Source organism: Oryctolagus cuniculus, chromosome 15 (genome assembly GCF_051225735.1).
Source record: "Oryctolagus cuniculus isolate XC-2025 breed Fujian yellow rabbit chromosome 15, ASM5122573v1, whole genome shotgun sequence".
Lineage (NCBI taxonomy): Eukaryota > Metazoa > Chordata > Mammalia > Lagomorpha > Leporidae > Oryctolagus > Oryctolagus cuniculus.
In genome coordinates, this window is record NC_142881.1 from 37,244,623 (window position 1) to 37,259,350 (window position 14,728).

At 46.4% G+C, this 14,728-nt stretch overlaps 1 protein-coding gene across 6 annotated transcripts in view; it reads left to right on the forward strand.

Annotated features, from left to right (window-relative positions):
• The window catches only part of MYOF (myoferlin), a 160,910-nt gene extending 146,614 nt beyond the window's left edge, over positions 1-14,296 (forward strand). For all 6 annotated transcript variants that reach the window (XM_070057607.2, XM_070057609.2, XM_008270211.5 and 3 more), the window contains 8 exons: positions 1,297-1,385; positions 1,473-1,568; positions 4,496-4,637; positions 6,743-6,842; positions 9,634-9,824; positions 11,673-11,782; positions 12,136-12,283; positions 13,779-14,296. In XM_070057607.2, the coding sequence (XP_069913708.1) occupies positions 1,297-1,385; positions 1,473-1,568; positions 4,496-4,637; positions 6,743-6,842; positions 9,634-9,824; positions 11,673-11,782; positions 12,136-12,283; positions 13,779-13,817 (915 nt within the window). In that variant the 3' untranslated portion in view covers positions 13,818-14,296. The remainder of the gene's footprint in view (positions 1-1,296; positions 1,386-1,472; positions 1,569-4,495; positions 4,638-6,742; positions 6,843-9,633; positions 9,825-11,672; positions 11,783-12,135; positions 12,284-13,778) is intronic.
• Positions 14,297-14,728: the final 432 nt, after the last annotated feature.

Here is a 14,728-nt window from a genome sequence, read left to right on the forward strand (position 1 = left end):
AAATATTGTTGACCAGGACAAAAAACAAGGGACCAGTTCATCACTAAACAGTGACCACAACTAGTCTGGACTTACTAGCGTAGATTGTGTTGTCAATTTGTGCTTTTTATCCCATTCCATGTTTCCATAGCTTCTTTTCCTTATCCTTCTTCCTGTTACCAGAGAGGCCATCCCTCCTTCTCCCTCCCCTCCCACCCTCAGTCTCACAAGGAGTCTCCAGAAAGAACAGTCTCCCTGGGACTCCACCAGGGGCCCATCACCTCTGCCTCCAGCACTAGACGCAGACTGCGGTGGGGTCTTGGGAGACACCTGGACGCCTGATGTTCCACAGCACGCTTGATGTATTGTGGAGCCTTGAGCCCAGAGATTAGTTGGAAGACAGTCAGGATCATTGTGAAATATATCCCTTTTCAAGAGCTCCAGTTAATTTATTTTGATCACAATGCATTAGGAAGCCAGTCTAGTGGTTTCCTTGGCAACTTTCTAGAAGACTAGTCTGTTTTTGTCTGAAAGCAGAGTCTATAGGACATCCAAAAACAGTTTGGAGAATATAAATAGGCTTGTAGGGTTGATACCGTTTTTTTAATGGCATTCCTAGCCTATCTGGAAGAACATTCCAGTCAGATGCATGTGCCCAGTGCACAGCAGTCAAATAGGTGAGCAGGGCCTCAGCAAGACGGCAGCGCAAGTGTCAGGCCAGGCTTTCACCCTCCCGTCCTGTGAGCCTCTACCAGCGGCAGGGAGTCTTCAACTTTTGGGAAGAGTTTTTGTCACTGTTTGAGCCCTTTTCCTTTGAAAATGACACATTTCCTTTCCTTGTAAAGGAAAACCTTATTTGATTTGTATCTTGAGTTAAATGGAAGAATTACTGAGTATCACAAAATTGGAACAAACCTCAAGAAGGCAATGTAGGCAATGTGATGTTGAATAAAGTTACAATGCGAGAGCTATTAGAAGGTAAAGGACCCAATCTGAAGTCATTGTAAAAGCGCACGCACGTGTGTGTGTGTGTGTGTGTGTGTGTGTGTTAGGGGTTGGGTTAGCGATGGGAAGCCCTCATTTCATGAACCCCTTCAACTCTGATATAGGTAGGCAGACACAGCTGTCAGACACCCCTGGGTGTCATTGGCTGCCTAAGTGACATTGCAGATGTAAGATTAGTCTTCATGTGCTCTTTTACTCTGCCTATTACCTTCCATAGGGATCAGTAAATCAGAGAGTCTAACGAAATTGACTCATTTAAGGAATACTACCCTTCAACTAACTGCAGTCCTTTTTCATTTTTGGGTGGTTTAGGGAAAACTTCAGATGTGGGTGGATGTTTTTCCCAAGAGTTTGGGGCCACCAGGCCCTCCTTTCAACATCACACCCCGGAAAGCCAAGAAGTAAGTAATCTTGGGACCTTTTGGCACTGGGCTGGGGACTTGGCCCGGGACAAGAAGCAAACTTCCTTCAACATATGCTCCTTTCAGATACTACCTGCGAGTGATCATCTGGAACACCAAGGACGTTGTCTTGGACGAGAAGAGCATCACTGGAGAGGAAATGAGCGACATCTACGTGAAAGGGTGAGGTTAGCTCGCCAGAGCTGTCAGCCAGCCCGGGGGATACACACACCCCTCCTTCCCAAGCTGTCACTGTGGAAGGATTCGTGGTTATTGGAAGCTATTTTATCTCGTTAATGTGATCTGGAAAACAGGAGAGAATAGTTATTTATTTGAAAGGTAGAATGAGAAATAATTTAAGAAGGAGAGAAAGAGAGATCTTAAATTCACCTGTTCACTCAGGCCAGGCTGAAGCCCAGAGCTTCATGTGGGTGCAGGAACCCAAGCACTTAGGCCATCATCTGCTGCTGCCCAGGCACATTAGCAGGAAGCTGAATTGGAAGCATGGAGTAGCCAAGACTTGAACTGGCACCTGGATAGGGGATTCAGACATTCCAAACAGGGGCTACACACACCCACCCTCCCAGGGTTTCTTTTTATTCTTCTCTAATATCTCAAATAACTAGCCTTGGAAACACAAGTAGAGCTTCCAGAATATTTTTTCCTGTGTATCTTATTGCCAACAGCCAATGTCCATGGCGTGGAGACAACACAGGCAGATTTCAAGAGTCAGTCATTCCCCTGACACTTCCTGAGTGCCTGCACTCAGTGTGTAAAGTGTCACACCTATTCATTATTCTTTTACTTGCAAATTCAATTTCAAATAGTCCCCACTGATGTTAGTCTCTTGTTATACTTTGATCATCAATGGTAAGTGCAACACAGCTGGGTGATTAAGAAGTCAAACCATCTAGGTTGGAATCTTGGTACTCCCCTGCTACCTGGGCAAGGTAATGCCCTTGCCCTTCCTCATCCGTAGGCTGGGGATAATGAGAATACTTCCTTCCCAGCGCTATCTAGAAGACTCAGCTCTTCAAAGCACTTAGGATAGTGCCTGGCAGATGGTACTGAGTGTGGGTGTCAGCTAGAATTATCACTGTTCCACATGGAGTAGGCTTGGTTCCTTGATACGAAAAAGACAGACTTGTTGAAATTTAAAATATTCATAAAGTGAGAACAAAGTTTTGCTGATGATCCCACGTGGCCCTCAATCAAAATGTTGTTAAAGACATAATTACTGTCATTTCGGTTCCCTATTAACAGGGAATGTTTCACCAAGTTCTTCATCATTCTGCTCACTTCAGGATCTCATTACCCTTCCCCAAGGAAAACTAATCCCAGCTAATTATGTATATATGCAAATTTATTTGACTATCTTAAGCATTATTTTCTAATCAAGAAAACAAACCCAAGTCAAAACTGGACTGAGAAAAACTCTTTAAGCTCAACTTAAAACACCATGAAAAAATTTGGCATTAAAATCTAAATGCTATTATGTGGAAAAAGATGGCCTGATACTATATACTTAGGGAGATTACATAGAAAGCATTTTTATATGCACACAAATATATACATACTGAGAGTATTTGTTGAACTGGTCTTAAAATGTACAAAGACTCATACTTAAATGTGAAAATATTTACAACAATAGAGAAGAGCTGCAAGGGGTGAGTAATCTAGCATAGGATGGCGATGGCTACTTTCGGGAAGGGTCAAGAGGTCAAGTCACCAAGGTCACAGCCAAGAGAATGTGAGCTCTCTTCAGGGAATTAGTTTAAAAGTTAACAATCCAAAGGAATTTTTCAACTAATTTGTCTAGTCAATTGGCAGGCAAAAAGGAAAACTATTGTAGCTGATTGATATGAACATAAATGAACACTTAAAATAGCATTTAATGTTAGCAAGTGACATTATAATCTCCTTGGTCCTTTGAGACAAAGTAACAGAGTGGGGCTTTGGAAACAGACTAACCTTAAGCACTTGTGTGAGTTAATATATCCTCTCTGAACCCCACTTTCCTCATCTGTGGAGCAGAGAAAGTTGCACAGTTGTTGGGGAGAAAAATGCATGCTAAGTACCTGGTGCGTAGCTGATGGGCCAAAGCATGAGCCGAGGATTTCCTCCTTCCCAGTCCTGATCTTCACTCTGTCCTCATGATGACCGCGAGAAGGGGGCGCATCCCATTAACTCGTTTTACAGATGGGACATGGGGCTCAGAGAGTTTCACAGCAGGCCTGCTTCCTACCAAGAATATCTGTCTATAGCATTCAGACATCACTAGTTCTACAAGCTCCCCCAGGTGATTCTGATAGAATTTTAGTGCGTAGTGTTGAGAACCATGCAGGCTACCACTTTGCCAATCTAAAATCAGATGTTACCCCCCCCCCCCCTTTCCAAACCAGAAGTCTTCTGTGACAGCTTCCTTGCAGGCCCATTCGTTCATTCATTCAGTAGCTATTTCTTTAGCATCTGCTATGTGCCAGGCACAAGCAAAAGGAAATTTCCCCAACGTTACATTTGTTAGCTTGTTACTGAAATGAATTTTCATAGATAGGCATATGGAAATAGCAGCTTGTGTCTTCCTTGACAGTCTCATTAATATGATCACAGTAAATTTAAGAATAATAGAAAAAGGAAGCTGTAAGATTACTCGATTCGTGCCTTTTTTGTTTGCTTAAGAAAAAAATGGGAAAGGAAATGCTAAAATTTTGAGCTAACTCATATTCATTGAGCCTATCAGCAGTGATGACAGACACTAATGAGTTATAGCTATGAAGACTTAAATCATAGCTAGGAAGTTTCAACATTCCCAAAATAGAAGCTCAGTTGTTGATATTTTCCAGAAAATTTCACCTTACCTCTGTTAACTGAAGTCTAAAGGGTTTCCTGCTTTGGTTTTAAAGGAATTATATTTTATTTGGCTACAACCTTGTTGGATGCAGTAGAGTGCCTCCCTTCATAAATCACCCCCAGCTCCATAGATAACTGGAGTGTGCCCAAGAAAAGTGCATTCATTCTCCTGCTCTTCGCTCCCCTAATCACTGCACAATTTTGCGGCTAGATTACTTGTCAATCACGTGAAGCTAAGTCTGTGTGCCTCTGCTTTCCAGCTGGATTCCTGGCAATGAAGAAAACAAACAGAAAACAGATGTCCATTACAGGTCCTTGGATGGCGAAGGGAATTTTAACTGGAGATTCGTTTTCCCCTTTGACTACCTCCCAGCCGAACAACTCTGTATTGTTGCTAAAAAAGTGAGCTCTGAAGTATGCCAGTGGGAAGTGGATGCCATGGGTCTCCTTAACTCAAGCTCTTAATGTGTTGGAGCTGCCCAAGATTTGGGGGCATCACTGAGTCCAGCTCCCTCTTGGGTAGGGATGGACAACCTAAGACCTGAAGAGGTGTACGTACTTGCCCAGGGTCCCACAGCTATGCAGGTATTTGTGTCATTAGGAAGGATAAGGAATGCCTTGACATGATAGCAGTGAAAGTTGTCAGTGCCTACAACCCCTCAAGTGTGTTTCTTATGTGATGGGAGACCAGTTTCTTCCCATGATGGGCAAAAACCAAGCAAAGGCCAAATATCCAAGTGCAGGAAACGTCCCTTTGCCTTTCTTGGTAAACCTCAGCATTCGGAAGCACTTCGATGACAGCTTGTGGCCCCTGCGGTCTTAATTAGTAAGACTTTCAGTTGTAGAATTCACCTCAAACTGGTGTATACCCCCAGAAAAGCAAGCAAACAAAAGTACTGGTTCCCAGTCCAGGGTTGGCTGGCCTTAGGGACATCAGGACCCCACGGGGAAGTGATATCTTCAGAAACTGGCATCCCTCTCCCCACCCCGGCTCTGCTTCCTTTCTGTGCTTTATGCCACGTGGGCTCTTCCCTGGTGGCAGCAGGACCAGCTGCCAGCAGCCCCAGCTCACATCCTGTCCTCTCAGCAGAAAGAGGCAGCAAAGCCCCAGTGGGAGCAACCAGGGTTCTGGGATTGGGCTTCAGGTCACTGCCTGTTTAGGGACATGTGCCTGTCCCATAAGCAACTGCTACTGCCCAGGGATGAGGCGCTCTGATTGGCCAGGCTCTGGGCGTTGTAGTCAGCTCCTCCAAAATCGCACAGATTGGGGAGGTGGAGTCCCCCAAGGAAAATCTGGGTGCATCCCTCTGAAAAGGGATCTGGGGAGACACTAACTGGTGTCTTTGAAGGTCCCCATCCCATTACTCCCTCCCACAAACCATCAGCTTCCCCCCGCTCTGCCTGGCACCTCCCCTCCCATTCCTGCCCTGTGTCCCATCAGGCCCAGCCCGATGAAAAGCAAGCACTTTGCCCAGGCTGTGTGGCATGAAAGCCTTCGAAGGGGATTTTCGAGAGGCACAAAGTAGCAGTGTGACATCAAATCACACACACTCTCAGAGGGGCGGCAGATGGAGGAGGGACTTGGGGTCAGATAGGCTGTTAGGTGAAGTCACCTTTTCGGTTCACCTGCATCGAGGCTGGTGCTCCCCCAAGCACCGTGGGGTGGTACTTGGCAAATGACCCCACAAAGGACTGTCAGGCAGAGCCAGACAATGACAGAGGGGCTTCCTAGTCCCTCAGAGTCAAGGCCTATGACCCACAAAAGTGAATATTCCTGGAATGTGAGAACCAAGAAATACAATGATCTGCCTTCAGTTTCGTGAGTGAGTGAAGGAATTCCCCCTCTGCGAGGGCCTGAGGAACGTAGCTATGGTGGGCTGCAGAGGTGGAGACCTGAGGTGAGAAATCCGAGGACCATTCCTGCTCCTCCCCCCACCTACCTCTAGCACGAGGAACCTGAGGGCCTCAGGAGATCACGAGATGGAAAAGCCCACCGTCTGTTTTTGAAAGCCAACAATGTCAGGATGCTTTAAACCTGCACTGAGAAAAGTGTGGCGTTCGGACCCCAGTCCCCTCACCCACCAGAACCCCGGAGGGCGGGTGGAAGGATGCTGAGCAGAGGTAACGCTCGGTGGGTGGCGCCGTGTGCTGCCCTGGGATGCCTGGCTTTAGGAGGGCAACCTAAGTTGGCCATGGTGGTCTCAGTGGGGAAACTCATCTCTGCCCAGCCCCCCAGGGTGGCAGCAGGAAGTCACACCACTAGGAAGTCACACTGATAGGAACGTGGCAGGCCAGCTTCTGTTTGGGAACTTCCTCAGACATCCTCTTTGTCACCCAGCTGGTGGCCTTGAGATTTCCTGGGGAGGCAGATGGAGTGGGAGGATGGGGCCCAAGGGAGTGCAGATGAAAAAAAGAGCCTGGGCCTCATGCTGTCCCAAGGGGCCACAGGTGAGGGGTTCTGCGCACAGCAAGCAGGGTCATTTGCTTTGTCCTGTCTCTTGTTCCAGGAGCATTTCTGGAGTATTGACCAAACAGAATTTCGAGTTCCACCCCGACTGATCATTCAGATATGGGACAACGACAAGTTTTCTCTGGATGACTACTTGGGTAGGCCTTCCAGTTGGATGCTTTTTGCTAAGAAATTGTGCTTAGAATTGGTGAAGTCAAGGAAAACGTAGAAGTAATTACTTACATGTCCAGTATTTGTCAGTAAAGGGGTGGGGGTGCGTCCCCTGCCCCCTGTCCTCTGGGCCATGCAGTTTCTCGGAGGACGTTACCGTGTCTGCCCAGGTGGGCTCTCGTGGAGGACCTTACATCCGCCCCTGTCTCTCTAGGGAGACAGATCCTGTTCTTGACGCTTGCTTCCACTTCCAAGCTACCCACTTCTCTCTTCTCAGAAGAGGCTCTCAGGAGTGAGCAAGGGCGCCCACCTCATTGTGCTGCTCAAGGCGTTCATTCTGGGCACCTTTTCTGGGGGCCCTCCCTCTCCTGGCTCTCTCCTGCCCCCCCTGTTTAAGGACAGGCCTTCCCTGAGGTTCTTGGTCCACTCCCCCCTCAGCTGAAGCTTTCTCTTCTAGTCTTCACCTAAACCAGGACATGTACCTGACATCTCACAGTGCCTTCCCCATGGCCATAAGAAACCATCACAAAGATAATTCCCAATTCTCAGATGAAACTGCACTTCCTCTATACGGCTGACACTTCAAGTTTACCTTAACTGAAATCAAACTCAGCATTTCTTTCATGACCTCATACCTGCTCTCCTCATGAACTTCTTTCGTTATTATTTGAACGAGAGACAGACAGACATAGAGATCAATCTTCCATCCACTGATTTAGTTGCCAGTTGCCTGCAATAGCTGGGGCTGGGCCAGGCCAAAGCCAAGAGCTAAGAATTCCATCCATGTCTCTCGGGAGGGTGGCAGGGACCCAGTGACTTGAGCCATCACCTGCTGCTTCCCAGGATGCATTAGCAAGAAGGTAGAATTGGGAGCAGAGCTGGGATTTGAACCCAGGCACTCAGATACGGGATGCAGGCATCCCAGCAGCATCTTAACTGTGCCAAATGCCCACCCTTCTTCGTGAACTTCTTCCCCTAATCGGTTCCTCCCTTCTCAGCCACCCAAGTGAGCGCATCGAGTCCTCTGTGGTTCCTCCTCTCTTTCCTCGATGTCCCGACAGCCACCCAGTTCCAGCGATGTAACTTACTTCATCACACACACACACACACACACACACACACACGTCTGAGTTCTGATCTCTGCCACTTGCCACTGCAGAGCTCATTTTCCGTGAGCCGATGGTTGCAGTAGCCCTGGCTCATCTCCCTGCTTCCATCTCGCCTCGCAGAGGAAATCCCACCACCGTCTATGTCTTATTTATTCTTCCACCTCTCACAGCACCTAATGCAATGGCTTTCTATAGTTGGTACTGAAGAAGACTAGAAGAGGGGGGGACGTGGACCCCCAGTGCGTTAGGCAGCCACTTAGGATGCCTGCCTCCCATATTAGTGTGCTGGTTCAAGTCCTAGCTACTCTTCACTTCCCAGTTCAGCTGCCTACTAAGGAGCCTGGAAAAACAGCAGACAAATGACCCAAGAAGTTGGGTCTTTGCCATGCAACCTAGATAGAATTCCTGGATGGAGTTCCTGGCTCCAGGCTTCTGTATGACCCAGCCCTGGCTGTTGCAGGCATTGGAGGAGTGAACCAGTGGATGGAAGATATCTGTGTATCTCCCCCTCTCTGTCATTCTACCTTTAAAACAAAGACCAACTTAATCTTTAAAAAAAACTACAGTGGAACCAACCAGTGAGTATGCTCACTTATTAAGCATGTAAATCGCTGAATTGCATAATAGTAGAGGGTTTTCTCAAATAGCCTGATGGCAAATACAGTGTGCGTGGCTTTAAAAGGGGGAGAAAAGCATCAGGCAGCTTCATGGGGAGTGAACACCATTGCCTGTGCTTGCATAAACTGTGACAGCAGTGGTGTCACTCAGTGATCGAATCTTACAGGACTGCTGTATTCATGTGGTCCATCATTGTGTGTAGTTCAAAGTGGCGACTGAACACATCACTGAAGGAGAGGCAAGACGAAAGCAGGCACAGGCTCACGAAGGGCTAAGGTAAAACGATGGCTGATGGGTCCGTGTGAAGGGCGGTTTGGGAGGCTGACAGTTCAAGAGAAGCCGCCTCCCTTTCGCCACCACTGTTGGAGACCACACTCTCGTCCCACACCGCAGATGCCACTTCCTTAAGGAAAAGGCTCCCAGGATTCCCCAACCTAAAGACATTTTCACTCAATGTGAAGCTACACGGAGGAGCTCATTCCTCACCCACAGCAGAGAGAGGTGCTTCCCCAGACAGCCTGGCTGTGGCTAGGATTCTTGGTTCCCAGAGGGGGTTTTCTGAGGGGTGCTTATGTTCCTTTTCAAGCTTCCATTTCAGAGGCTACACTAGAAGAGACTTGACTGTTCCATGATCTTCCCATGTTCCAAGCACCAGTTGTCTTTACCCAAAGCCAAATGACCTCTCTGCTCAGGGCAGCTCACAACCAAAATGAGCAAACTTCAAATCCAAGGGCCCTGAGATTAGAGGAAACTTTGTAGACGTTTAATTACACGGAGTTGATAGAAGAGCTCTGTTTATGCTCATGTCTTTGAGAAAGAAAACATGTAGTTCTCTGTGAGATGCTAAGCAGTAGACAGCTATTTCTTCTGCCATTTTCCATCCTTTCTGGAAAGAATTTTCAGTGTCTACCAGGGTCGCTTTCTCTTAACTCACCCTCACCTGTTCAGAATCACTGTCTGCCTCTGCTCTGACCAGAACATTCTGTTCTCTTGTGAACAATGGCTGATCCACTCGACGCTTATCTGGACTTAATCTTGTTTCCTTGGCTAGGTTTCCTGGAACTTGATTTGCATCACACGATAATTCCAGCAAAATCATCAGAGAAATGCAATTTGGACATGATTCCAGACCTCAACACCATGAACCCCCTCAAAGCTAAGACCGCCTCACTCTTTGAACAGAAGTCCATGAAAGGATGGTGGCCGTGCTACGCAGATAAAGATGGCTGCCGCGTGATGGCTGTATGAGTAGTTTCTGGTTGGGGAGGGGTTATTCCTTTTATCATTTAGATGTTGCTTTTATCAATAGATGTATTTCAAATTAGATAAGGAAATGTTAAATTGGCTAGAACAATTTGTACCTGGGGTTACAAAGGAAGGTGGGAGAGGCCATGAGCATGTGTTTGGAACTGAGGCAGATGAGGAGGTTGGACATCAAAACGTAGAGCCCAAGTGGTTTCCTTGGGTTTCTTCAGGAAACTCCTCCACCAGCAAGGGTAATTTATGCTGAGCTGCTTGTGCAGTTTGGCACAGCAAGAGGAACTTCAAATTTGCGCTTTTCTCATTAAAAAAAAGAGGGGGAGGGTGGAGGGATGCTGCTAGCTTACAGCAAGTTTGGGGAATTCGAGATAGGTTTTGCCATAGGAACAGCAGTGCAGGCCTTACACTGCAGGCAATGACAAGAAGACTACGTAATCATGATGCATCGTGAACAGCTAGCATTTGTCATTATTAGTTATAAACCGGGTAATGTGCTAAATAAGTCCCTTATATCCACAATCTAATTTTCCAAAACAGCTTTGATATATACTTTTCATAAAATTAACTGCACCAATTTAAAGTGCACAAGTCAATGAATTTTGAAAGAGGGGTTGAATGAAACCATCACCAAATCAAGACCCAGAACCTTCTAATTATCCCCAAAATTCCACTGGGTCCCCTCCAGTCCACCACTCCTAACTTCCCTTGCCCCAGGAAGCCACTGATCTGCTTTCTGTCACTATCAATTCATTTCACATAGCCTTATTTAATTCTGCCGATGACTCCATGCACATTATTTGCAATTCAGCAAATAGGCCTGGAGGGACCAAGCAACTTGTCAAAGTCAGGTCCCCAGCTTTGCCTGGCTTGTAAGTGGAGGGTTCCTCGGAGCTCCACTACCTGAGCGTCAGTGACAGAGCTGCTCCCGTTGTTGGTGAACTAGTGGGCTTCCCCATGTCCTAGAAAGTCCTACAACCTCAGTGAAGCCTGCCTGGAAAATTCGGCACATTATACACCTCTTTCAGCCTCAATGTCCTCATCTACACATGAGGACAAAAAAGAACCTTTTCAAGGTTGCCATGAGCGTTTCATAAGCTTATCCACATAGAAGGCTCATGCATCACTTGGGAACCTGTCAGTGGGGAGGCAGAATTCATTCATTCATTGACTCAGCTAATATACAAGGGTATGTCACAGAGTTCATGGAAAAATGAAACTAAAAGATATGTTTGAGTTTCAAAATGTTTTATACCATATAAATTTTTCATAAGCATTTGAAGGCTCCCTCCCCCATATGCATGGGTTTAATTTTTGGCATCACAATAAACTGTTCTTTTAATTCCATTTTCCACAAACTTTTTGAAGTACCCCTCCAACCATGGAAAGCCTACTAAGTGCAAGTAGGGCAGTGATAGGAAGCATGGAGGGACTTGGCCCTGGCCCCTTGGAGCCTACAGTTAATGCTTCATGAATGTTGGCCATTATGAGTCACAGTATTCGGGTTAGTCTGGCCCAAGTAGTTACAAAGCAAGGTGTGTGAACCGGCAAGGAGATGGATGTGAAAAAGTCAGAATGACAGGCTGCAGAGGGGGAAAAAGCGAGCAAGCAGGGAGGAGGGAAAGCAATTTGTTCTCTGGGTCTCCCACATGGAGCCAGTTCAGAAACACATGGAGGAGGAAATGTGATGAAATCTCTGGAGGAAAATTTAAGGCAATCTAAGGATTGTTTTACAAGAATAAAAATCATTGCTCAGGGAATACCCCTTGGGTTGAAGTAAAAATATTTGTGAAACGTGATGTCATGTGTTTAACCTGTTCTGCTTTACTGAAGGGGAAAGTGGAGATGACATTGGAGGTCCTCAACGAGAAGGAGGCCGACGAGAGGCCAGCCGGGAAGGGGCGGGATGAACCCAACATGAACCCCAAGCTGGACCCACCAAAGTGAGAGGCCCTCTTTGTTCTCAGTCTCTAAACACCTGTGGTCTGAAAGGGCTCCTTCCAGTCGGCTTAATGAAGTGGATTAGCTGTTGTCCATCTAATTTTGTACTTAATAGTGGGGGTGACGGGTGGAGAGACTGGCGATCTGGCTTCCTTTGAACCGCTCTCCTTTCCCTGCAAACCCAAGTGCAAGTTGCCTTTGGCGTGTTAGGAAGCTGTCATGGGTTAAGGAGCCCTCCCCAGCCAACCAAGGGCAATACTACGCTGCCTTGATTTCATCAGTGTTATGAACTGTTCCTCAAATCACTCCTTATTTGTTCAGTCGGGTAGGTAATAGCGCTTTACGTCTCTTACAGCCGACCAGAAACTTCCTTCCTCTGGTTCACCAACCCATGTAAGACCATGAAGTTCATCGTGTGGCGCCGATTCAAATGGGTCATCATCGGCCTGCTCTTCCTGCTCATCCTGCTGCTCTTCGTGGCTGTGCTCCTGTACTCCCTACCGGTGGGTCGCCCAGGCTGCTGGTGTTGACTGGGCACGTGTGTGTGTGTGTGTGTGTGTGTGTGTGTGTATGAGAGAGAACACAGCCATCATCTAACTTGGTCCTTGCCTTCATGGTCATGCAGGGAATGACCCATTGGCAGCTGTGATAGTGCAATGCTTTGACTTCTGGAAAAGATCATGTGACATGTCCCGTGATTAGAATTGCATTTTTAGGGTTTCACCGAGTACAGACAGAACTTTATAGTCTGGAAAAATGTGTGGTTTCAGGAATTCTAGAAGAAGCCACTCAGACCTTTATCAAGGACTATCTAGACCATCGTCAGTGTTTCCAACTGATCTTCCTGCCTACAAAATTTCCTGTTCCAAACCATCCTGCAGTCCTAACACCTTGTTCTAGCCTTCAAGGATCTCCAAGTCTGGGCCCATCATGGGTCTCCACAAACCCCTGGACTCTGCCCAAACTAGAGAGTTGATCCTCACCCACCTCTTCCCAAACTCTTACTGCCCTTGCCTGTCTAGATGCCTTTGCCAATATTCCTTGGCCCAAATTTTATCAAAATCTTACTCTAAAATCCATGTCACGTATAACCTCCTCTTAAATTTCCCTCCGTCATCTCCGTTATAAACGGTAATCCAATCAGAAGATTTGGCAGTAGCATCAGGGAATTTATTCAGCATCTACTCTGTGCTAGGAATTAGGATAGAGAGGTGACAAAGGCACAATGTCTGCTTGTGAGCAAGCAGTTCCTAGTGTAGGAAGAAGCAGGCCTAAGGATAAGCACATCACTACGGGAGGCAGGTTGTTGGAGAAATACGGACAGGTGACATCTAGAGCCCATTCCTGAGGATGGGTCCACCAAGGACGAGGCACTGAAGCTCAGTTTTCTGAGTAGAGAAAGGCTAGAACAGCCAGAAAAACCACAGGAAGCAAGATGGGCGGGTGCTGACCTGCACAGGGGCATTCCAAAGCTCCTTACGCCAATCCATGTTACCAATAATATAGGAAATTGTATAGTTAGTAGCATAATCATAGGACCGCAGGAGAGAAGTTTTATGTCAATTTGTCCTCAGTATAACACCTGCAGACTGTTGACCATGATTATATGCACACTACTTTCTACTTGGAGGGCACTGCCATCTGCCTTGACCACTTAAAAAAACCCTCATGGGTGTTTATTTTTCCTGATTCAGAGTACGATGATGCAAACCAATAGTTCATCATTCAGGGGAGGCTTTTGCACTCCCCTCCCCCCGCCCAAGGACATTTGGCAATGTCTGGAGACATTTTGGTTGCTCAGTAACTGGGCGGAGGGGTGTTACTGGCACTCAGTAGGTAGAGGCTACAGTGGACAGGTAGAGGCCAGGGACAGGTCACACTGCACATTCTGCAGTGTGTGGGCGGGACCTCCCCCAACAAGATCCATCCCATCCTAAATGCCAGTAGTGCCCGGATTGAGCAATCCTGACCTAAATGCTGTTGCTGTTCCCTTTTCAGAACTACCTGTCAATGAAGATCGTGAAGCCAAATGTCTAATGCAAGCAAAGGCTTCTTGTCAAGAGTCGCCCAGCAGGGAAGGTGCCCTGCCTCCTTCTGTGGACCAGAATCGAGTGTGATTTTGTCTGTGTGAGACTGCAGCCCATCAGTTCCCAAGGCTCTAGATACTGGAACATTGCGCCAACAAGTGACATTTTTACCTTGCTGCCTTCTGAAGTATTGAAAGTTTTACTTTCTAAAGTTTGAACCATAGTATTTGGAATATTTTCCAAGGTGGCTGGTTCCATTTAAAAAGTCTTTTTATGGTTCTGTAACTCAAAGTATAACTTGAATATTGCTCTATTTTAATATCATATACTTGTTATTTGTAATCAAGGAAAAGAATTGTGTATGACAAAACAGAATAGCTGGAGTTATTTATGCCTGCAAGCATTTTTATATTTTATATGGATAAACATCCTGAGATCTATTCCACCTCTGAGATGAATGCAAATACAGATGTTTCACCTTTTACGTAACTGTTGTATTGTGGGCCTGTTCTTATGTGTACTAACCCATGTAATCCTTAAGGCAGCCCTATAAACATAGATAACATTATTAACCCCATTTTACGGTTGAAAAAATTAAGGCAAAAAGGTTAAGAACCTTGCCAAAGGTTTAAATCTGAACCCAGATAGTTTGGGTGCTTTGTTTTTTTAAACTTTTCTTAACTGTGGCTCTGCACCAGCAGCAGGAGGTCTGTCTAGAGGAACAGAAAGCTGAGCTGGTCAGACAGTGAGGGACAGCACCAACGCCATGAGTCCAGGCCGACAGCAAAGACAGTTAGCATGTTTTCTAGGACACGAGAGAACACTGTTCTGTTAATATATAGGAGGTCATGGTGAGATCAAGTAAACAGTTCTACCCAAACGGTAACATAGAACTGAGGGGAACAAGAAATGGCTTGGATA